We start from the raw sequence: 24075 nt of genomic DNA on the forward strand, positions 1-24075 counted from the left end.
AATAGACTTAAAACATTTTGGGTGGATGTTGACTTCATGTTGTGGGGTTTCATCAGGATTCACAATTGATGCTAGGTTTGTTTGCTTTAATGGCTGTTGAGAAAGATTTGGGACACATAGGTTAATAGCGTGTATATAACGCATTTTTAAAGTTAAGCCTAAAGCCCAGTTATTAATTTCTAATGATAATCTTCATCGCTTTCTTCTTAAAACGCCAGCTAAAGTGACCCTGGGAGCTGATTTCCTGTATTTAAGCAAACTCATTTGGAATAATCTGTTCTTTTAGACGGACTGATGCACAATAAAGTGGTGTGAGGAGGGGTGTATTCACACACACGGACTCAAAGGAACATACAGTACAGTATGTGCCCAGTCCTCTCTTATCCCGCTCCAGTTGTGTTTTTTCTTACTGGCTCAGCAAATCATTAATCTGCCCCGGACAGCCTCACTCCACCTTTACTTTACCAACGCCAAATAGCAGAAAATGCAACACGTAAAAAGCTGACATTTTATCTTTTCGAGCTTTTTTAAACGACGTCGCTGTTTTCCAGACGACACTAGTTTTTACGTAAGTACAATGACCTTTTCACAATTCTTTCACTTACTGGATAAATGTTCTAAAACGACAAAAAATCGCAGTGTTTCTATAGTTTAGCCTAAATGTACATTTTTATAAAGCTGCCCAGTATTCGCGAATTATCACGGACGATATCGTAACGTTTCAGGCCGATGCACTGGATATAAATTTATGGATATGTTGAGGTGAGCAGTGTTGACAGTCGGGCGTATTTCGATGCCGTACTGACAATGTTGTAGTCCGCTCTTACAGTTAATCCTTTCAATGCGAAGTTCGGTAGAAGAAAAAGGACTACAACTTCCATCACCCGACAGTGAGAGGTCAGAGGACCCGTTGCATTTGTAAGTCCTAGGAAATTCTGAAAAATTCTGTAAACCTTTGCGGTACGGCGTGTTTTACCCAAATAATAAGAAAACTGCGTGCTTTCTATGATCAAGAGCAAGATTTTTTTATTTCATAGAGTTTAAACCACTGAAGGCAAAATATAAATTAAAAGAAAACATATTGTTTAAATACAAGGATCTTTTTTTTTTTTAATATGTCGTCTGATATATTTTATTGGTTATAAACAAATGTATTATTAGTCAGAATTTGCAGTTAATTTTGCATACTCACGAGAAGTAAACAAAATATATTTGGTGACATGACTGCTTATTGTATTTTTATTTTAATTATTTTTAAAGAAGTGAAAAACTTAATTTTACACGGGGCGTTAAAGGCAACACCAGTTTCCCGTTTAATTCTACGTAATGGCAACGTCATATTTGAGGGACACTGACTGCGGTTTGTTTTGGATTTTGGTTGCAAACAAACTTAAAAAATTTTGGTTTTGTTATTTGTCCTCTGCGTCCAGCCAAGCTGAGATACTGAAGATGGACTTTTATTCCGTGAAGAGAAGTAAGTGAATGTGAGCTCGCTGTTCGAGATTAACTATACGGTGGTAGAGTTGACTTTCAATGGGGCTCAAAACAGCTCAGGTTTGGTAAATGAAAGAGGCTTTTGAACTCCAAACCACAAATAACTTATTTGATTCTCTGTCGACGATGTTATGATCTCAACCAAGACACAAGTAAATACACGTCTAGTCGCACTACGCTGAGATATTATTTTTCATGTTATAAAAATGTATGGTAACAATTTCCAATTAATTAAATGTAGACTCATTTGAGTTAAAATTGTTTTAATCGTTGTTTTTTTAAAACCTGTTCAAACACTCTATCCGTCTATTAATGAAATAAATAATGGTGAGGTTGAAAGTGGGCTTAATTTCTTGTTTTCCTGCGAATGTAAACTAAATATCTGTGACGTTTTGGATTATTGATGGCAAAAAAGTAAGATAAGATAAACGTTTATTAATCCCTCAATGGGGAAATTTACATGCCACAGCAGCAAGAATGTAGAGGACACAGGATAGGACACACACAAATAAGGGGGGCGGTAATAACAATAACAGCAGCAATAGCAAGAATACTTACTATATATATTTTCCACAGAGACTTTATATTAGGAAAATTTTTAAATAACGATAATTAGTTACATATAATTCAGTGGTGGTAATTGAGTTTAATGAGATGGAATAAACGGGGGATGGGTTGACAGAAAATGAATTGTACATTGGGTGTTATATGGAGCTGTCATACAGTCTGATGGCTTTAGGAGGGAATGATCTGTGGTAGCACCTTCCTGCACTGGGGGTGCAGCAACCTTGCACTGAAGGAGCTGCTCAGAGCCTCAACAGCAGGATGCACTGGGTGGGGGGAGTTGTCCTTGATGGATGTTGGCTTGGCAAAGTAATCTTACAATCAAGCATTTGCGTCTAGAAACTGTGAATTGAGTTTACTCTGAATGATTAAGGTTTTAAATATCACTGACACATTAACAGGTAACATTAAAGTAAATTCATTTTTATTTTCATGTGTTTAATGCACCCGTGTGTTTTTTCTTTCACCAACGCTAAAACTGTCTTCCAAATTTTATGAAGGTTGGCTTGACATTTTTTCCTAAATCTTGCTAATAAGAATATGAAGACAACTGATCACATATCTCAGACTTAATGGATGAATAGAATCATTAAATTCTCAAAGGCTGGAAGCTATAACCAGATTATGTTTGATGTTTTTTTATTGTTGTTTATCTGTTTGTGAACCTTTCTAATCTCCGCCTCCAGCCAACCCATGTTGCTTCGCCAGCTGAGTTCTGTCTGGTCCTCCATCTGTCCTCGAGGCCATCCTGCTCTCTACCACGCCGGCTTCAGGAGCAGCATCACCTCCTCCTTCTTCTCCCAATTCATCCCCACTCTTCATCCATGGTGGTCCATTCAGGGATTTCCACCCTGGCCTCCTCGACTCCTCCACTCCCTCCCATCAGCCCATCAGATTTTCACTCTACACCCTCTGAACATCAGCCCTGGTCACATCAGCAGTTGCAGTTGTTCATTCCACACCTCTGAAGGACACATGATGGAGCGCTCTGACCAAGACAGAGAGCCTCCAAACAAACGTCAGAAGGGTGGAGGGGAAAGGGAAGGGCACAGGGGAGGACCACCAAAAGCAACCGGAGGCAAGGAGTCAAAGAGAGAGCACCATCATCTTGATTTCAGAAAGGAAGGCGGCCTTCGACCAAACCACCACTTTAAAGATGAAACTCAAGACAGAGCAAAATATTATGCAGACAAAGCCGTCAGCTGGGAAAGCAGCAGAGATAAAGATGTAGAAAGGACTAAAACTGGAAAAGCCTGGTACAGAAAAGATGACAGGGAAAGGAATCCAAATCAACACTCGCACCCTGCAGGATCCAGGACTCAGATTCCCAAATTCAAACCTGAGATGGATCCAGTTTCAGAGCATAAACCCAAACACTGGTTCAAAGGAAGGGGTGCTGAGGAGCAGAGCAGGTTTCAGAGGAACACAACAGGACCACCAGAACAACCAAAAGATAGTGGGAAGTGGACAGGGCCCCCCTCCAAGGCTTCCAGCCCCTCTCGCCCCTCCCATCACCTGAACCCGTGGCAGGTGGTGGAACAACCTCCTCCACCTGGGATCTTACTACCTTGCAAACGTAAGCGGGCTCTTCTGACATGGTTCTCTGTGAAAATCAAACTGAAAATTAATTTTATTTTCATATGCTCATTTAAAATAAACAAATTCCAATTTTTATCCAGAATCACATTTTGCCATCTTATTTGTTTAGACTTGCATTTGGTACTTAACTGCATTGTGACTCTTGTCTTACACTAACTTACTCTGAAAATGTTTTATTTTTGTTTAAACCGTTATTGTTAACCTGTTTTTAGTTGTTTTTATTCTCTTATTATTGCACGTTGAAAAGCACTTTGGTTCAGCTGTTGCTGTTGTAAAGCGCTATACAAATAAAGTTTGATTGATTGATCTTCCTCTTTTCTTTAGCTCTGCAGAGACACTGGGAGACCTGCCATTCTGGACCACATCCACCCAGGTACAGCGCAGTGTTTGACTTCTCTGTGATGTCCTACAACATCCTGTCTCAGGAGCTGCTGCAGGACAACGCCTATCTGTACCGGCACTGTGACCCCAGCATCCTGCACTGGGAATACCGGCTGCCCAACCTGCTGGCTGAGATCCAGCAGCATGATGCTGATGTAAGTAGATGAGACAGAATATAAGATAAAAATGATCTAAAAAGGCTAATGATCTGATTTTCTTTCTATTTTCAGTATGAATTAACAGAAATGTAATTTTTCTAGATCCTGTGTCTTCAGGAAGTGCAGATGGACCACTATGAAAACCAGATTAAACCTGCTCTACAGGCACTCGGTACTAATTCCTGTTTGTGTCTTTATGTGTGAAAGCATCTGTTCTTGTGAAGATGTAAAACATTTGGTTTGTCCTCACCTTCAGGCAGATCTTCGAGGGGCTTTTCTAAAGTTCAGTCTTGTTTTTGTTTTAAGGCTCAGGGTAGAATCTGGTCTGGTTTATGTGTCTTATAGAGGAAGCCTGTATCTCATTCAGAGGTAACTTTGATTGGAGGCCTTGTGGGTACAGTTGTGCTCATAAGTCTATATATGCTGATATTTTGGAAACATGTACCAATGTTCTATGAAAACACAAGTGATCAATAGTTGTTTCTACCATGAGATCCATTATAAATATAAAGAATCTCAGATTAGTTACTAAACTAAACATTTAAGTAGAAAATTACTAGATTGTCTCACTCAGGAATTGACTTAGTTATTAATCCTGCGTATTGTTCCCTTCAGCATCAACACCTGCATTTTCACATTTGTTGGATTTTCAGCAGAAAAGAGGCTGTCAGAGGTGTTAAAACCGTCCAACATGGGATGTTCAGTCCGCTCCAAAAGTCTTGACCCAGCAGTAGGTGTCCAGACTTTTCTTGTTGTTGCTCATGAAATCTGCATTTGTGCCTCATTTTCAGTCCAGTTCTTGTACATAATAAAGACTTCTAACTGAGGGAATGAACCAGAGTTGTCTGCACAAAACACAACAGCCTGTTACAAAAATGCTTGTTTAAATATCTTTAACTGCAAAACATCTACAAAAAATACTGTAAGTATCAGCTTTAAGATACGCTGCACACCACGCTGAGATGTACCGAGCAGACCTGACACATCACAGCATGGTGTGCAGCGTGTCCTTTAAATGTTTGAGGAGACTGGGCAGGACAGATGAGCAGGATCTGAAAGTGAAATGGGGACAAATCCAGCAAAGATCTGAACCAGGTCCAAAGAGATGCATCTGGACCTTCAGCTGATCCATCTACTGTGTTGGCTGTCAGAAATGGTCTCCATAGAAACGGGGCTGTAAAGAAGCCTTTCTTACAGAAGGGAAACGGGGTGAAAAGGCTGAGTTGTGTCACGTGACACAAGAACTGGACTGAAGATCAGTGGAAACAGGTCTGATGGACGGATGGATCCCAGACCTCAACATTACTGAAGCAGTGTGGGATCAGCTGGACAGAGAACAGAGCAAAAGGCAGAAACATAAAAAAGTTTTAGGAAGTCATTCAAGAAGTCTGGTGAACTGTTCCTGCAGACTGTGTGTATAAAGAAAATGAGCGGGTTCAAGTCTTTACATTCCTGTAGCTGAAGGGATAGTTCATTAACAGGTTTTGTATATTTAAGTTATTGTTTATATCATATCAGCCAGATGCAAAACTTCTTTCACAGAGGTTAAAAAATCCATTTTCATTTCTTTACGTTCCAGTTTTCATTGATGTCAGATGCATGTTATTCAGCATTATAATGTTATTAAACTGTGTTCAAGCAGTAACACAAAAACGAAGAGAGAAGGTGAAGAATTTGTGTGACTGAATAAAACATGAATGCTATTCCACCGTGTCTGTGTTTGTGTTAGGGTACCACTGCGAGTTGAAGAAGCGAACAGGAAGTAAACCAGACGGTTGTGCAGTTATCTTCAAAACCTCCCGCTTCTCCCTCCTCTCCACCAATCCGGTGGAGTTCTTCCGGCATGGCGACGCCCTCCTCGACCGGGACAACGTGGGATTGGTTGTTCTGCTGCAGCCCAGGAACAGCATCAGCCAGTCAGACCCCTCCTCCTTCATCTGCGTCGCCAACACTCACCTCCTCTACAACCCTCGCCGGGGCGACGTCAAGCTGGCCCAGCTGGCCATCTTATTGGCTGAGATAAACCGGCTGTCCCGCCTCCCTGATGGATCAACCAATCCGGTTGTGCTCTGTGGGGATTTTAACTCTGTGCCTTGTAGTCCGCTGTACAGCTTCATGACTACAGGCTGCCTGGAGTATGAAGGGCTGCAGATCAGCATGGTGAGACGCTGCTGCTCCTTCATGTGAAGGCTTTTCTCTGTTCCAGATCTCCCTGAATGTCGCTGCACAACTTCAGGCTTCATCTCTCAAAGTTCTCCTTGTTTTATTTGTGTCTGTGCAGGTGTCGGGTCAGGAAACCAGCCCCAGAGGTCAGCGTTTCCTCACCTCTCCGATCTGGTCTCACAGTTTGGGAATCAACCATCAGTGTCAGTATGAGAGCAAACTCAGAGCTGACCCCTCCCCCAGCAGCCCTACAGGTGAGCCTTACCTGCAGCACCAGGACCATCTCTCAGATCAGTCTGTACAAGCAGCACAAGCTTAGTCCAGACTGCTTTGAAGGCATTTCAGAGCTCGAAATACCACGTGCATGTGTCAGTTTGTGAACATAAAATTGGGAAAGGTGCACCTGAGAGTTTGTTTTAATAAGGTTGGTTGTGAATGTAAAATATTTTTGGTACATGTAGTTTTTTGGGCATGTGCACCTGCAGCCCTGCATTCAGAGAGAAAGATTCTCGAGTCTAATTTAGTTTTAATTTGACTGATGAATTATTTGGAATAAAAGATGTTTCCATCCGTCTGTTTGTTTTTTTTTTTGCGTTGATCTTCATAAATAAACACTTTTGTGTCTGTCAGCTGTTGAAGGAGGAATCTCTAATCTGAGCGTGGAGGATCCCGCCACCGCCGCTGCCTCTAACAGGTAACACATCGTCTTTTTCTTCAGGAGACACTTTGAAACATTTCCTTTTTAATTCCCAGTGATTGTAGTATTTTGGAATTAAAATGAGCCAAATAAGCCTTAAAAATGAAATCATGAAAGGAAATTTGTGTGTCTGCGCAGTGTGAGGCTCGAGCACAGCCTGAAGCTGCAGTCGTCCTATCAGCACCACCTGGTGCCCGACGGCAGACCAGAGATCACCACATGTCACTCGCGCACGGCCCTGACGGTGGATTACATCCTGTACAGCCCCGGTACACACACACACACGTATTGTTGTTTTGGATGCTGGTTCCAGTGTGATGCAAGTGTTTTACTAACAGGGTTGAAATGATGCTTTAAGTCACAAAGCTTTTGCCTCTAGACCTGGGATCTCCAAGTCTGGGCCTTGTGAGCTACTTCCCTGCAGGCTTTAGATGTTTCTGTTCTACAACACACACCTGACTCATAAGAACGTCTGCTGGAGCCTGGGAATGACCCACTGATTTGAATCAGGTGTGTTTCAGCAGGGAAATGTCTAAAACCTGCAGGACGTAACTCATGAGGACCGGACTCGGAGATCCCTCCTACTGCATAATCCAGTCCAGGATTACGAGGGAGCTGGACCCTGTCCTAGCAGTTGCTAGGCAAAAGGCAGAACTGTTGAACATGAGGAAATGTGTCAGAATTTATCATGTTTATTGATCTGGGAACATTTTTTTTTCAAAATGTACAATAAACAGAAACTTGCTGGTGTGACGCTGTCAGCCAGAGTTTAAATCTGATCGAAAACAAGTCATCAAGAAAGAGATCATGAACTTCTGTCCACTCTGGATTTGTGTAAAGTTTTCAGTATCTAGTTCAGTCAACCATTAGACATAAATCTGAACATTGTTGACATTCAACAACCCTTGAAGCATGTTTTTATCGTATGTGTGAAGATACAGATGTACAGGTGCATGTTGCATGCAGGCTGGGACAGGAGCTTGCATGATTTGCACTGTTTATTACTGTGGTTGCAGGTTTTTTATTAGTTGTTAACAATTGTTGGCCAAAATCAGCTGAATCCGGTAGAGCAGGGAAGGGATGGAGAATAAAAAAAGGCTCCATAAATTCTGAACCTCACTGCCGCTCCAAACCTCGGTTTTAAGTTTCTAGCAGCTAACATTAAGACCGGTTGCTTAGGAGGTTAATATTTCACCCATGTTTGGTTTTGTTATGGATGTTCTTCTGCTGTGTTAATGGTGCGATCATGACAGATGGGTAATAGGAATTTGTTTTACTTCTAGTTCAATTTAAAAAACATAAAATGACAGAAGTCAGAACTGAAATATTTAGGATAAAACATTATATGGGACTCACATCAGGCATCTGCAGACTTCCAGCTGTGTGAAACGTAACCAGCTTCAGGTCCAGCAAACATCACGTTAGCGTCTTTGATTCCTAGATGAGCTGAAGCTGAAGCTTCTGTGAGTTTAACAGAATAGTTTTTATTTACGGGAGTAGTGAACAATGTTTCCATTGCATTAGAGTCTTATGGGATGGCAGTAGTTACTTCTAATAATGAAACTTGATCATTACCAGGAAAACAAGGGAAAAAAGCAACATGCATGTAAATGTAGATATAAGCAGGTTAATAACCGACCCTCCAACTAACTTTTTTTAGTGACACTCCCGTCATAAACTCAATATTTTCATTGTTGTTTAAAAAATGTCCGCTTTCTGCTGTCTGTTTGGGTCCAGGTTGCACCATTTGATTTGCTGCAAATAGCTAACATGATACTAAATTATTTTTATCTCATCATTACTGCTGGATTTCATCATGGTTCAGTATTTTCAACAGTAAAACATGAGGAGGTGTAAATAAAGAGTGCATTCTTCCTCTTACTGATGATTTCCTGTCTCCACCCGTCATCAGTCACCTGCTGTCTTGTTTCTTCTCTACAAGATTTCAACACAACGTCTTCACTTCCGGGTGGGCGGGGCCTGCAGCTGCTGGGCAGGCTGTCATTGGTCGGTGAGTCCGAGCTGGAGGAAGTCAGAGGCTTGCCCAATCAGCATCACTCTTCTGACCATCTTCCTCTACTCGTGAGCTTCCGCCTCCGTCACTGACCTGTACTCATCACGTGAGCCTAGATCAGCCAATCACAGGAGCTTCTGTGGCGGCTCGAGTGCAAACAGATGGATATTGATGAGATGAAGACAGTAAACTAAAAAAAAAAAAAAAATAACATTCAATTAAAAAAAAAAAGGATCCCAAGTCCTGGAACATCTTACTGGTTTAAGAGTAAATGATCTAAACTATCTATTAATGTTTACAAAAAATGAGCAAATATAGGAAAATAATTATTTTCTTTCTGCCAATTTAATAGAGAATTTAACATCAGCTGCAAGAATAAAAGTTATTTTCAGGGTTTGATTATTTTCTGTTTCCAGTAGATGATGGCACATCCTGATTTGCTACTCGTGCGCGCCTCCTGGTGGTCTTTCCATTTTACTAAAATAAAGTTTTAGAAAATTAAATCAAACCACATTTTACCTCCATGAATACAGACGTATTCGGATCTATTTTTTCCATGAAGTTCCACACGAACAGTCTAATGATGAAGTAATGATGAACTGCTGAGTAATTAGTCTGTATGATGCTTCTCTTAACTGGAAGAGACATCAGAATAATGTTGTGTAAGGATATATGGTTCAGAAATAAGCCCCGCCCCTCTTTCCATTTTACTAAAATAAAGTTTTAGAAAATTAAATCAAACTACATGTTACCTCCATGAATACAGACGTATCAAAGGGATTCTGAGTCTAAATTTTCTATCAGCTGGTTTATTTTATTCAGCACTAAATGTGAAGGTTGAAGACTCCAGCACCTGAAAATTAATTATTTAAATCTTTGTTTTTTTTTTCATCATATATCAGTTTTTAAACCTGAACTTAACTCTGTTGCTGCTGATTTAATGTTTTACTTCAGTAATGTGACCATACGGAGGAAAACATGGTTCATCTTTTCTGTGTTTTAAAACTTGTGTGAAAATGTGCCAAATCTCTCAAATCCCTGATAATCTGCACGATGTATAATTCTCATCATGTTAGATAGAGGTTAGACAGCTTAGTTATTTGAATTTACTGGGTATGGAAACGTGTGGACATGCTATGTTTTACCTGCAGTTCAGAGCAGCAAAAGATCTCATTTGGTGCTCCAACGACTTCAAACTGTATAAAATAATTATGATTTTAAGCCAGTTTTGTTTATATAAAAATTACAGAGGCAGGATGTAAAGTTTTAACATTTTATTTTACAGTTTATGGAAAGTTTACAGTTTGTAAATAAATAATTTCTATTTTTAAATGCGGCTGCTGTTTGTTTAATGATTTCCTTGGAGATTTCTGCGTCTTTAGTCAGATTATGCTGCAGATCACTTTCCATTTGATTTCAATCAGGTGTGTTGGAGCAGGGAAACATCTAAATCTTGCAGATTTGTGGCCTTTGAGGACCAGGGTTCCCCTCCCCTGGTCTGGGTGGATGACAGTCTTTCCATCTATGAGGTAAATAGAAGAAATGTGAGCAACAACACGGTTTTATTATTTATTAAAGCTAAGCTTAAATGCATCATCAGGCTATAAAACCTTTTGTTCTTTACAACGCTGCATCAGTTCTTTCATGTTTATACATGTGCAGCTTCCTCAACGTCCCACCACATCAGGAGTGGGCAGGCAAGTTCATTCCTGCAGGGTTTAAATGTGTCCTAGAGCAGTCATTCCCAACCTGGGGTCCGGGACCCCCCAAGGGGGTCCTCCAAAGAGCACGGGGGGTCCCTGAGGCTTTGAACATTAGAGCCATTGTGATTAATGTCCACAAATTGTCCCTATTTTAAGGAAAGAAAAGTAAGGCTGTATGTTCATTTAACTGTGGCTTTACCAAAGGACAGGACTCCACCAGAATACGTTACATATGGTGAGAATCTTACTTTTGAAAGCCTAACAACCAGCAAGGTTTCAGCACAGGGTGAAGCAGGGGGTCCATGGCATTTTAGGAAAAAAGGTTGGGAATCACTGTCCTAGAGGGCTGCAGCTCTCTAGAACCAAACTTGCGTACCCCTGCACCACAGTGTTTCCATGAATTTGAGGTCTGGACTTGAACTGGACTCTGACCATTTTGACCAAACATCTCCACTTTAAACCTCTTCTGTCCAAAGGACCCGGACATCATTCACCAACACTCCTGTTTTTGCACTTTTTTATGTATCATCACATATTGTGGCATTCTCAAATGTTTTCTCATGTTATCTAAAAAAGAAAACCCCTCAGAGAACAAATTGCAGACCAGTTAAAACACAGAATGAAGACTGGAAACGTTGGATTGTAGGACAGTAGTTGGATCTATAGGCCCATGAGTGTAGTGAAGAAGTCCTTATCAGTACCATAAAACCTCATTACTGATGTTTGACAGCTGACTCTGTGAACAGTTAAAGCTACGAGGCCAGTAATCAGGCTCCGAGTCATCTGTTGAAGCAGCAGATTGAACAGCTGGCTTTGGAAAAATGCATGACCCTCAGAAGACATAAGTAGAGGTGGAACGGATGCAACAATGTGCAGTTGAGACATATAAAGTTGTAAATAATGGGCCATCCACTGGGCCCCTGTAGAGGAGTAAAATCCAACAGGTGAAGATGACCAGGTGAGAGATAGTTCAGGATGAATGTGACTGTGAGAGGTGACGGGTGGTTGTCCACCCACCTGTAGTGCCTGATAGATCTAACTGTACCTGCTTGTTTACTGCTGGGTTTTATAATATATAAGCAAAATAAATGTCCATTTGATAGTAAATCCTACATGTGTTTACTTTTATGTTTGTAGTGTAACAATGTGGTCCTGATGGATCTGCCTCATGCGAGTGGTCTTTGTGCTGGGAACGGCCCATGGGGTGGAAGCTTTTTGAAAATGCAGAATATGGTTTCTGAGACACAATTAGATTGGCAGGTTTGGGAAATAATAGTGTAATGTAATCAGAAGGCATAAAAATGAAGGAGGCCAGGCCATAAACTGAATATAAGCAGCAGTCCCATCTTGACCCAGGATGAATTTAGAGCCTTTAGTTCATCTTCTTCATCATTTCCATGTGTAATTTGGTCTATTTATTAGAGAGTTTATGAATGCATAGTCCAGGGGTGTCCAGCTCCGTCCTTCAGGGCCACAATCCTGCAGGTTTTCCATGTTGGATCTATTTGATTCAGATGTGTTGGACCAGGGAAACATGAAAACCTCAAGGACAGCGGCCCTCATGGACCAGCTTTGGACACCTGATGTAGCAAACTGAGTAGTACCACCAAAGACCATGGGGGGCAGTGTAGGCGATGTGTGATTGATGAAAGGAACAAAGAAAAGTAAAAGGCTGCAATGTGTTAAATGGCTGCATAGACCACTGCCATCTACTGCACTGCCTTATTTATGTCTCTTACTGAGAACATACGTCTTCATGATCTCCTCGATCGTCACCATGTTAGCAATGTCCCTGTGAGATTAATAAATATTCCAGATTCTGATATCAGAATTTGGAAGTGAACTCTGAACTCTGCACTGCCCTCTAGTGGATGTATTGCCTAACATGCCAACGTAAAAGGCACATGAGAGTATGAGAAACTACAAAGTATAAAGTAGTGTAAAGAAATTATTTATGCATGTAAAGACAGCATAAATCAGTCCGTAGTCACTCTCATGGTTCATCTGTTGTTCCCACTTTCTCACCAAGCACTTCCTCTCAATCATTGTGCTAAGCTGCAATGAAAAACCTGCAACCAGCGAGGCATTTCAAGTTGTGAAATCTGATTGCAAAAGGAAAAACTTCCTCAAAAGTCAGCGAGCAAATGGTGAGAAAAACCTGCCAACTACAACCAAAGTGGAAACATCAAATAAACCTGTGGTTTTACACAGTTTCTAGATATTTTAATTCATATTAGACTGCAGAGTTAATGTGGAGGCCAAAGTTTTAAAGAGGGATCCTTGTAACAAGAATTTTGATGTCGGACAACAGTGCAGTTTTAAAAAGGTCAGTATGTGTGGACGATTACAAACTGTTGAGATAAATTCCCATCAGTACATTACCGCATCTGTGTTTAGAGGATTCAGTTTCACCCACATTCTCAATAAAATACTTCCCCTTTCCTTTTTAAGACGTTACTTCAGAGGTAAAATGATGAAACAGCTAATCTGTTATTTCCTGATGAAATATTCTGTGGTTTCAGCAGCAGGTGGATGGAGACATGTTTACTGGTGAGACTGGGCTGATACAAGAAAACATCCACTAACAAGCTGCTTATTTCCTCTTATTCAGCCTCTTTAATCGAGAGTTTTACACACAGATTAGTTATTGCAGGTTAGAGTCTCAGTTTGGTCATAAAACATTGAAATGATTCTTTAAATTTTAACAAAAGCTGAGACAGAGGTCTATCTGAGCTGCCTGCATAAAATTAATCTGAGGTCCCAATGAGGAGGAGACATCAACCACAGGAAGTAGAAACCACATTTTATTATAAGAAGTTCTGCTTCAGACACTTTGAGAGTCGACAGCGAGAGAACAAGTCACAGAAAACAAGAGAAAAATGTTTGGATTGAAATCTTTTAAATTATCTCTGCTTCTGACATGGATGCTTCCATTTACAGGTAAGGAAACATGACGTCTATTATAAATATAAAGACAGGTAACATTTATTTAACTGTGTCAGAAGTTTAATGTGGGATTTTAACCATCATCCTCATGACATGCTTCATTATATCTGACACATTTTCTGGGTTTTTATCCAGATTTTAGTTTCCATGTATTATTTTATGTTATTAAATGAAAGTGAATGTTTATGGTTAGAGGAAGTTTACAGTTCAGGACATGATGTGCACTGACATGTAGAAAATATAAAATGCCTTATAATGGCAGACGACATGACTTGGTGTGTTATTAATATGTTATTTCATGAGAGCAGCTTGTTTTAACATGATGAGCTTATTCTTCAAACATGGATCTAAAATAAAGAATAAAGTCTGAACATAACAGCTGAACTTTGTTTTTCTTTTTCTCTCATTTTCAGCTGAAACTCAACAATTTTCTGACATGACTGCGACGGTTGGAGATGACGTCACTTTGACTTGTGAAGGTTTCAGAGAATTTAATGATCAATGTAAAAGTACTACATGGCTCTACAGTGACTCAGTAAAAACAGTGCCACTGTATGAACATGGGAAGATTCACAGAGAAGCTGGATCTAAATCAGACAGACTGAATGTTACAGAAAAATGTTTCCTGGTTATAAAGAAGGTCACAGTGGAGGATGAAGGTTTTTACCTCTGCAGACGGTTTGAATCATCAGGACGTGTAGTTACAGAGTCTACAGTTCTACTTTCTGTTACTAACAGTGAGTATTTACATCGTGTTGTTTTCATGAATGAATGAATGAAAAATACTTTATTAACTCTAATTAAACTAACTAATCCCAGTAATGATGGAGGCAGTGAGGAAGTTTCATGTAGGACTGACATGGTGACATGATGCTGTACAAAAGATTAACAATAAATTAGTTTAATCTTGGTCTTTATGAATATAAAATAATTATATGAATTATATGGGATGTGTTTAGTGGTGTATTAACAGCTAGTAAAGGAAAACTAAGTTACTATCATCGATTTCTGTGACACTAAAAATAATCACCAGCAAATGTGAGACGTGATGGAAGATTTCTGTTGTAACAAAGTGAGACACACACACGCTGATGGACAGGTGTGGTACCAGGTAGCAGAGCTGAGCTTCACTTTCCCCAAAACGCTGCTCCCGGTGTAAACCGTAGGCTTGTTTCTCAGCTTTTAGCCGGCTTTTAACTGTGTGTGCCAGGTAGGCCGTGGTTCATCTCCTTCCCATCTCAGCATGGACGAAGCTGCAGGACTGATGTCACAAGATGGTTTAGAAAAAATAAACATTTAATTCTCACAAGAGAAGTTCAGAAATCAAAGAAAAACTTGGGCCAGAAAAATGAAGAAAGTTCTGAACTGTTGCAGTTAATATGGTGTTTTCTTTATCCTGTTCATTATTTTTCAGAAAAAAACCCAGAAACAACAACAACATCCCCACAAGCATCAGTCACATCAACAACTGGTGGAAAAACTGGATCAAACTCGGGTTTGTTGTCTAAACGTCAACGTCAATAAACAAAACCAAACAGCAGAATTAATAATAATTAGTGACTCCATCAGGAAGCTTTTTGTTTCTCCTGACTTTCCGTCCATGTTGTGATTGTAGATTTTCTTCTGGCATCACTGATCAGTGCAGCTGTTGCTTCAGCAGCTCTCTTAATAACTACAGTGATGATCATCAGATGGAGGAAAACTAAAGGTGAGAAAATTCCCACATTAAACTTTTATAAACACAAGTTTAGTTAAAGATGGATTTTCTGTGTTGGATGTAAATTTGATTTTATTTGATCTTTTCAGGAAATAAAACTCAGATGGATGATGGAGCTGTGAGTTTAACCAAATATTTAAATATAGTTTTAATGAATAATTTGAGATGTTTAAATATTTCCATGAGGGTTTGTTATAAACAGAAAACTTTAACCAGACTGTGTTTGTTCAGGAGTTGAGCTTCACCTCTGCAGGGACTCGGTCTGGTCCAGAAACCATTCAGGACACGGTGAGATCACACACATCTTTCTTTTCCACACGATATCATTAGTTTACGGTTCTTTTTCATCAATACTGAAAATGATACTTCTTGACTCTTAAAGGAAAATCATGATTGTTAAGTGTGCATTAATATGTTTAATGCAAGGACAATATGAAATATAGATAAAATCAAGAACAACAATACTTAAAAGAAATACCTTTAAAACAATAACTTATACTAATGAATAAATTAAACTATAATAAGATAAAATTGATCTGTTTGATAGTTAAATGCTAAATATAATAAAACACAATGTGCAATAACCTGCATTAAACCAGGAAAATATCAAAACTAAATTCATCATCACTAACATCTGATAGGCCGCCATGATCATGTGACACAGAAGGAATACACTGTGGCTGCCTGATATCAAAGTATCGACTCCAGAGTATCGATACGTCCGTCTCTAACTCAGACTCTGTAGACAAACACATGGTCTCAGGACCACTTAGCGAGATCTCCATGATTAGGGCTGTTAAACCAGATCATCTAAAGACATCCTGGATATGTTTAACCAGCTTCACCCTACAGACCCCTGGTAGGACCAGAGGGTTTTCATTATGTCCTCATGTGTAAAACTTTTCTTTTACCTTGACTGCATGAGGAACGATTATATGAACCAGGAACAAGAAACCTTGACTGAAGAGATTCAGACTGGACCGTATCTGTCTGGTGGAAGAACTGATGACTTATTTATTTCAGTGAAATCAAAACAACAATATGTCAAAGTACAAACTACAATCCTGCACTCAAACGTTTATTTAAGTCCAAGAAACCATAATGCTGAATGTCCTGTGCAGGTTGCTCGTGTGTTTATTGATGAATCCTAGAAGTATTTGTTTCAGGACCAAATCTTTCTACCTGTTTTTATTTTCTTTAAAAATGTGTTCATGTACTAACGTTCCACCTCTGGTCATCATCACTGTGCAGGCTGATCATGCAGATATGATCCAGTACGCCTCCATCAGCAACACCAGCATGAGCAACACTGGGGCCCGGGTAAGCCGTCTGATTGGTTCATAATGGTTGTGTTCAGTGTATAAATGATTGTTGTAATGTTTTAGAACACATTGTACAAACTTATCTCAACAACCAGGGTATGAATTTAGATGTAGATGTTGGTGGATTTGTTGTTTTTTGTGTCCCAGGTTCACAGTAAAGACCATGATGAACACAGAGTGACCTACAGCACTGTTAAAGCTCCTGCTGCAGCCTCCACTAATCCCACCGACCTCTACGCTACTATCCAAGAATACAGATGAAAGACCAAAGTATAGCTACATTGAAGTTATTATGTTTGTCCAAAGATCAGTTTAACCTTTTTTAATAAATAGTTTTATATTTTATTTTACATTTACAGTGTGTGAAGTTCAGGGAAATCTACTTGTAGAATAATTATCTAACATGTTTTACTGTCTATCCGTTCCAGTCACTTTTTTGCTAATTTACCTTCTTAAGGTTAAATGAATCCTGTGAAAGATTATTGATGGGAGTTTCGGATCCATACCTTTAGTCCAGGGGTGTATAAAGTCAGTCTTCAAGGGCTGCTGTCCTGCAGGTTCTGAATTATTGAATTTGAATCAGGTGTGTTGGATCAGGGAAACATTTAAAACCTGCAGGATTGCAGCCCTGGAGGACCGGAGCTGGACCCTCCTGCTTTGGGTCTTTTGGTCCCTGAACACTCAGAGTGGCACACTTGGTGGCAGTAAGTCACATCTGTTTCCTGTTGTTAAAAATAGAGGAAGTGGAAAATTTTTAATTAGTTTTACTTTAGATTGAATTTTTCCTTTTTGCAGATGATTTGGTCGAAGTTTCTTCATTTCTTTTATACCTGGGCTGTGAGTGGAAATTAGCAGTTTTCTAAATCCAGAATAATTTCACTAATATGCACTGTCCCATCCAAATTAATGATTAAATGAATAAAAAATGAACTGAGTGTCACATGGCAGAGAGCCCTAATATGCCAGCTATGGGTCCAAGGGGGAACACTCTACATGAAAGAACATGCAACACACAATGTCCCACAAATATGCCAGTGATATATATATATATATATATATATATATATTTAAATGTATTATTTTTATTATAATCCTTTTAAATACATTGTGTTATTTGTGTGTTTGTGACTGATTGTTTTTTGCTGCTGGCTGAACAACAAATTGCCCTCACGGGATAATAAAGATTCCCAGTTGTTTAAAAAATTAGATAAATAAATTAATAAATAAAAATAATAAAAAAAATGTTCAAGCCAAGTCCAAATAATAAGGTGGCCCTCTACTGGCAGCTTCTGTACACGACTGGGTCTCTCTCCGCGTGCCACTCGGCGTCAGGGGGACAGAACCTGTACCAGGTAAAAAAAAATCAGTGGGCTGGATGGATAATATTTAGCCGATCTTAGGTCATATGGCAATAAGTGCTACTAGAGGAAACAGAAGGGAGAACTCACTGGGGGGTCAAAGTAGGGCTACTGCTGACAACAACTCCACTTCAAGTCCAAACAAAGGAAGAAAAACATTAAGTCCATGCAAAGCAGAGCCCAGCACAACCTGAATAGACACTTAGAGGAGGGGGGTTGCCGCACATTCCCCCCTCCACTATTCCCACGGCGCATCCTGTTACCTGGTCGGTCTTCACTGTCCATGCTGTCAACCCCACCAGACGTCTCTGATGCGTCCTCAGCCTGGTCTACGATGCCTGCTGCCCTCCAGACCCACTCTTTTTTACACACACCGCTCATGTCGGAAACCCTGCCACGCCTTTTCTCATCACACACTTCCTCAGGGGAAACTATAGCCGCTAGATGGGAGCAGTAGACTGTGTGTTCAGTTCAGTTAATATTTATGTATTTATTCATTTTATATACCACTTCGCCCAATTCAGGGTAACAGGGCTGGAGTCTAACCCAGCATTTAGCAGGCAAGAGGCAGGTACTCCTGGACAGGTCGCCACAACACTACAGGGCTTGCATACCCTGGGTTGCATGGAGGTTGTGGTGCCTGAACAACAACACTTTAGTTTGTCCTTGTAAACTTTGATAAATGCTGAGTCATGTAAGGTTTAACATCCTTCAGACAGTTTAATAAAGTTTTTAGAGGGGCTGATACATTTTATTAGATCATAAATGTTTCACCTTTGACGCCACACAGAAGAGGACAGAGAGGGAGGATGGAGTGAATGTACAAAGAGAGAAGTAGAGCAGGTGTAGGACAGAAAGATGGTTATAACGCAGGTTTGTTCTGTCAGCTGCATTTACAGCTGTTATTACCTGGGGTAAGGTGTATATAAGAGGTGACATCGCTGGGGTCATCAGGTGTTTGGCCTGGAAGGGTAGAAAAGTTTTTTTACCACTATGGTGCCAATGTTTAGGCTGCAGTTTGTTTGTTTGTTGGTGAAACAGATTGACTTTTATGTACCATCAAAGAGGAATAAATGTCAGTATTAGGAAGAGCAACGGCCAATACGGTCATGATGTACGGGTTTTGGTTCTTTCCTTGTGTTTGGTATTTTCTTAATTTCAGTGATTGGTTCTGGTTTTTGTCTTTAGTTATGATTTTGCTTTAGTGTTTCTGGGTTTGTTTCAGTCTTTAGTTTCCCACATGTGCTCTGTTTTCTGTTCCTGGCTCATTAGCTCACCTGGTTTGATTTTGATTTATTTCACTTGTTCTCAATTAGTTCCTCTGTGTACAAATACCTGATGGTTTCAGTTCTTCCTTGTCAGATCCTCATGGTTTACTGCCTGTTGTGTGTGGTTCCCTGTCCTGAGTTTACAGATGTGTCAGTCTTAGCCTGCGTCAGATATTCTCAGTAGCTACAGTAGTAGACTTAACTCCTTCAAGTAGTCTTTAATACGGGAGTAGAGGTGTCTATTTCATGAACATAGCTTTAGTAGACAACAGTGTTTAGTAACAGCATTGGGCTGAGGTTTAATTAATGGCAAGTACATAGATTTTAAAATCATCTTTATCACAGTTTAAAACAATAAGCACGACCATCAGGAGCCTATCCGAGCTGTTACTCAGCGAGTCCATCACAGGGTTAAAAATAGAATTTAGAGAACAGAAACATGCATCTCATGGTGACTGTTGTTTCTTGTGAGTCTTTAATAGTCATCCGGTCACTATTAAAAGATAAATCTGCAGATTTCTGCTGCTGTTGTTGCCACATTCTCACCAAAAACGTCCCCTCAGTCGTTGCTGCAAAGCTGCCATGAGGAAGCAGTGGGAGGGTCACAGGCTCATTTCACAGTTACACCAGCAAATGTTATGAAACCTGATTGCAAAGAGAAAACTTAATGTTCAGACAGAGCTAGATGACGTCAGCGAACATTTCTTCATATTTCACAACAGAATCTATGTGGAAGCTAAAACTTTAAATTAAAGATTTTTCTACCAAGAACTTTAATGTTAAATATGAGCCAACATGTTGTTTCAGTTATAAAATTGTAAAAATATTAAATCATTTTATTTCAATAAAAAGTAAGACAGAAGTCTGAATGAGCTGTCTGCATAAAAACCTCTGAGGTCCCAATGAGGAGGAGACATCAACCACAGGAAGTAGAAACCACATTTTATTATAAGAAGTTCTGCTTCAGACACTTTGAGAGTCGACAGCGAGAGAACAAGTCACAGAAAACAAGAGGAGAGAAAAATGTTTGGATTGAAATCTTTTAAATTATCTCTGCTTCTGACATGGATGCTTCCATTTACAGGTAAGGAAACATGACGTCTATTATAAATATAAAGACAGCTAACATTTATTTAACTGTGTCAGAAGTTTAATGTGGGATTTTAACCATCATCCTCATGACATGCTTCATTATATCTGACACATTTTCTAGTTTTTATCCAGATTTTAGTTTCCATGTATTATTTTATGTTATTAAATGAAAGTGAATGTTTATGGTTAGAGGAAGTTTACAGTTCAGGACATGATGTGCACTGACATGTAGAAAATATAAAATGCCTTATAATGGCAGACGACATGACTTGGTGTGTTATTAATATGTTATTTCATGAGAGCAGCTGGTTTTAACATGATGAGTTTATTCTTCAAACATGGATCTAAAATAAAGAATAAAGTCTGAACATAACAGCTGAACTTTGTTTTTCTTTTTCTCTCATTTTCAGCTGAAACTCAACAATTTTCTAACACGACTGCGACGGTTGGAGATGACGTCACTTTGACTTGTGAAGGTTTCAGAGAATTTAATGATCAATGTTTCAGTACTACATGGATCTACAGTGACTCAGTAAAAACAGTGACACTGTATGAAAAGGGGAAGATTCACAGAGAAGCTGGATCTAAATCAGACAGACTGAATGTTACAGAAAAATGTTTCCTGGTTATAAAGAAGGTCACAGTGGAGGATGAAGGTCATTACTTCTGCAGACAGTTTGAATCATCAGGACGTCAAGTTACAGACTCTAGAGTTCAACTTTCTGTTACTAACAGTGAGTATTTACATCATGTTGTTTTCATCTTTAACTGTCTCATTAAAATACTGTGAAATGTTCCAGTAATGATGGAGGCAGTGAGGAAGTTTCATGGAAAGACACTGATATGGTGACATGATGCTCTGAGACTCATGGAGGCTGGAAACAGAATGAGAGGCTGAATTATTGATTTGGATCAATGAAACAGTGTGATTAAATCATCAGTTTAGTCATTTTAACCTGTTTCTCTCAAAATCATTAATGTAATTTAAACTCAATCATGTGAGGACAGAAAGAAAAAAACATGTTTAACTCGTTTCATTGAGGAGTTTTGTTTCCCGTCTTTCTGTGAAAAACAAAACTGGATTTTTTTTAAAGATGTGTGAGAGACGATGCTGCAGTAACTATGACATGTTCTCTTTTAAAACCAGGAAGGACCTCGTCACCAGTCCCCCCGATGTCCACACCACCATCAACTGGAGCTAAAACTGAAACACATCCAGGTTTGTTGTGTCTAAACATCATCTTCAACAAACAAAGAGCAAACTGATGATTAATGACTCCATCACAGTTGGTGTGGACAGGAAAGATTTTGTTCCTCCTGACTTTCCGTCCATGTTTGCTTTCATGTTGTGATTGTAGATTTTCAGAGACTCCAACTGAGCTGACATGTGTCTCTGTTTTCATGTCAGCGCTGCAGCAGCAGAAGATGTTTTTCATTAGTCAGCAGCTAATAATCAGACTAAGTGATGAGTGACAGGTTCTGTGAAGAAAGCAACCTGTAAAATGTTTGACAAACACTTTAGAGACACAGCTTCACCGCTCTGCCTGAATGAACACCACGTTTCATCTACGTTTCTTATCTGAAGCCACATGAGTGAGAACAGAGCAGACTGAGCTGAAATCTTTGCCTCTCTTAAAGGTTGTTGGTGGAGGACGGTCTACGTTCCTGTGGGTGTAGCAGCGCTCTCCATCATCGTTGTGTCCGTCAGCATGTGGACGAGATTAAAAAAGGTAAAAACATTTACACAAGAAACTTTGAGAAAAACAAGAATTTTCTCCTTTTTGTCTTTTCATGTTATTATTGTGGCAAAATTGTGAGTTTTAAACCAAATGATTAAATATTTAAACACATTTTTAATTCTTGATCAGATAACATGCAAAATAAAGAGAAGTTGTTCTGAATCTACTGTCAGTATAAATGATGCTGTCTTCACCAAAACAACCTCCTGGATCGTCTGTTCATGCAGACAGAAAATATCTAGATTTATGTTAGAAGAATTTGCTCCCTCTGGTGGTGAAGAGAGAAACTGCAGGTGGAGTTTAAAAATGGCGTCTACTGAGGTGATGGTGGCACCAAAACAAACTCATTTAATCTACTTGAGTAGAAAATGTTTCTTCTGGATAAAACAGTGATAACAGAGACAGAGTTCACAGTTCTGATGATCTTTTTTTTTTTCACAGGTTAGCAGTGATGAGGATGATGATGAAGATGGTGTGGTGAGCTACACAAATGACCTGCAGTCATTTCAAAGTGCAGCAACTGGATCTTAACTTGGTTGAAAATGAGATTTTTCTTGTCTTGTTGTGTCTTTTCTCTTCCAGAGAACTCACTGTGTTCACATTGATCAGGTTTTGTTGTTGGTGTGTTTGTCAGCTCTGACTTATAATAACAATTTATCCCTAAATATCTGAATATGTTGTAAATAAGTTTATACTCAAAGTTAAACCAGTTTTTTTCTTTCTGTAGTTTATGTAAGTTGGTACAAACTATTTTTAATGAAGAAGTTATATATCATAAATAACAGCCTGAATATAAATTTTCATGTATCTTTACACTGAAAAAGTTTATTAAAATATTAGTTGATAATCATGGTTTGTGATTCATGGTTTCAGAAATAACTAAAGATATTAAAGACCTGAATAATCAATATGATCTATTTTTTCCATGAAGTTCCACAGGAACAGTCTAATGATGAAGTAATGATGAACTGCTGAGTAATTAGTCTGTATGATGCTTCTCTTAACTGGAAGAGACATCAGAATAATGTTGTGTAAGAATATATGGTTCAGAAATAAGCCCCGCCCCTCCCACAGTAAATTTAATTCATGGACTGTTTATCTGAAATGTGTGATCACAGTTTAGTTCAGTCAGATAATTATTGTCGTGTTTTCTGTCCACATGAGAGCAGCTTGTTTTAACATGAGTATATTCAAACATGGATCTAAAATAAAGAATAAAGTCTGAACATAACAGCTGAACTTTGTTTTTCTTTTTCTCTCATTTTCTGCTGAAACTCGACAATTTTCTGACACGACTGCGACGGTTGGAGATGACGTCACTTTGACTTGTGAAGGTTTCAGAGAATTTAATGATCAATGTTTCAGTACTACATGGAAATATAATGTCTTAATGAAAACAGTGCCACTGTATGAAAAGGGGAAGATTCACAGAGAAGCTGGATCTAAATCAGACAGACTGAATGTTACAGAAAAATGTTTCCTGGTTATAAAGAAGGTCACATGGAGGATGAATATCTTTACACTTGCAGACAGTTTGAATCATCAGAACGTCAGGTTATAGACTCTTACTTTCTACTTTCTGTTACTAACAGTGAGTATTTACATCATGTTGTTTTCATGTTGCTTTCTTATTAAAATGCTGTGAAATATTCCAGTAATGATGGAGGCAGTGAGGAAGTTTCGTGGAAAGACACTGATATGGTGACATGATGCTCTGAGACTCATGGAGGCTGGAAACAGAATGCTCATGACATTAAAATAAGAATATTCACATTTATTAATTGGACAATAGAAACATATGTAAAAGTAATTTGATTAATTTAAGAACACATCATGTGCAATAACCTGCATTGAAGCACT

At 39.2% G+C, this 24075-nt stretch overlaps 3 protein-coding genes across 6 annotated transcripts in view; all 3 read left to right on the forward strand.

Annotated features, from left to right (window-relative positions):
• Window positions 1–352: 352 nt before the first annotated feature.
• Window positions 353–9854, forward strand: angel2 (angel homolog 2 (Drosophila)). 3 transcript variants are annotated; one of them, XM_041975489.1, is made up of 10 exons: window positions 353–568; window positions 2745–2850; window positions 2884–3634; window positions 3982–4193; window positions 4299–4368; window positions 5926–6356; window positions 6478–6613; window positions 6990–7053; window positions 7195–7325; window positions 8999–9854. In XM_041975489.1, exons 2-10 carry the CDS (start codon window positions 2752–2754, stop codon window positions 9160–9162), a joined length of 2058 nt encoding a protein of 685 aa, XP_041831423.1. In that variant the 5' UTR covers window positions 353–568; window positions 2745–2751; the 3' UTR covers window positions 9163–9854. The 3 variants fall into 3 exon arrangements, with proteins under 3 accessions (XP_041831423.1, XP_041831421.1, XP_041831422.1); XM_041975487.1 differs by having other exon boundaries at window positions 2745–3634; XM_041975488.1 differs by lacking the exon at window positions 353–568 and adding an exon at window positions 1347–1474 and having other exon boundaries at window positions 2745–3634.
• Window positions 9855–13485: 3631 nt separating this feature from the next.
• LOC121633512 lies at window positions 13486–23246 on the forward strand. Of its 2 annotated transcripts, XM_041975617.1 has the most exons (10): window positions 13486–13713; window positions 14133–14456; window positions 15134–15214; window positions 15335–15427; window positions 15526–15554; window positions 15668–15724; window positions 16688–16756; window positions 16906–20468; window positions 20887–21210; window positions 21624–21669. In XM_041975617.1, the coding sequence occupies exons 1-8, from the start codon at window positions 13653–13655 to the stop codon at window positions 17017–17019; spliced, it is 828 nt and encodes a 275-aa protein (XP_041831551.1). In that variant the 5' UTR covers window positions 13486–13652; the 3' UTR covers window positions 17020–20468; window positions 20887–21210; window positions 21624–21669. The 2 variants fall into 2 exon arrangements, with proteins under 2 accessions (XP_041831551.1, XP_041831552.1); XM_041975618.1 differs by lacking the exons at window positions 13486–13713; window positions 14133–14456; window positions 15134–15214; ... (2 more) ...; window positions 15668–15724; window positions 16688–16756 and adding exons at window positions 22115–22206; window positions 22657–22692; window positions 22798–23246 and having other exon boundaries at window positions 16775–20468; window positions 21624–21695.
• The window catches only part of LOC121633509, a 94818-nt gene continuing 85443 nt past the window's right edge, over window positions 14701–24075 (forward strand). The window contains exon 1 of the mRNA XM_041975608.1: window positions 14701–14764. The gene's annotated coding sequence lies outside the window, so the exon portion shown is untranslated. The remainder of the gene's footprint in view (window positions 14765–24075) is intronic.

Source organism: Melanotaenia boesemani, chromosome 22, assembly GCF_017639745.1.
Source record: "Melanotaenia boesemani isolate fMelBoe1 chromosome 22, fMelBoe1.pri, whole genome shotgun sequence".
NCBI classification, from domain to species: domain Eukaryota; kingdom Metazoa; phylum Chordata; class Actinopteri; order Atheriniformes; family Melanotaeniidae; genus Melanotaenia; species Melanotaenia boesemani.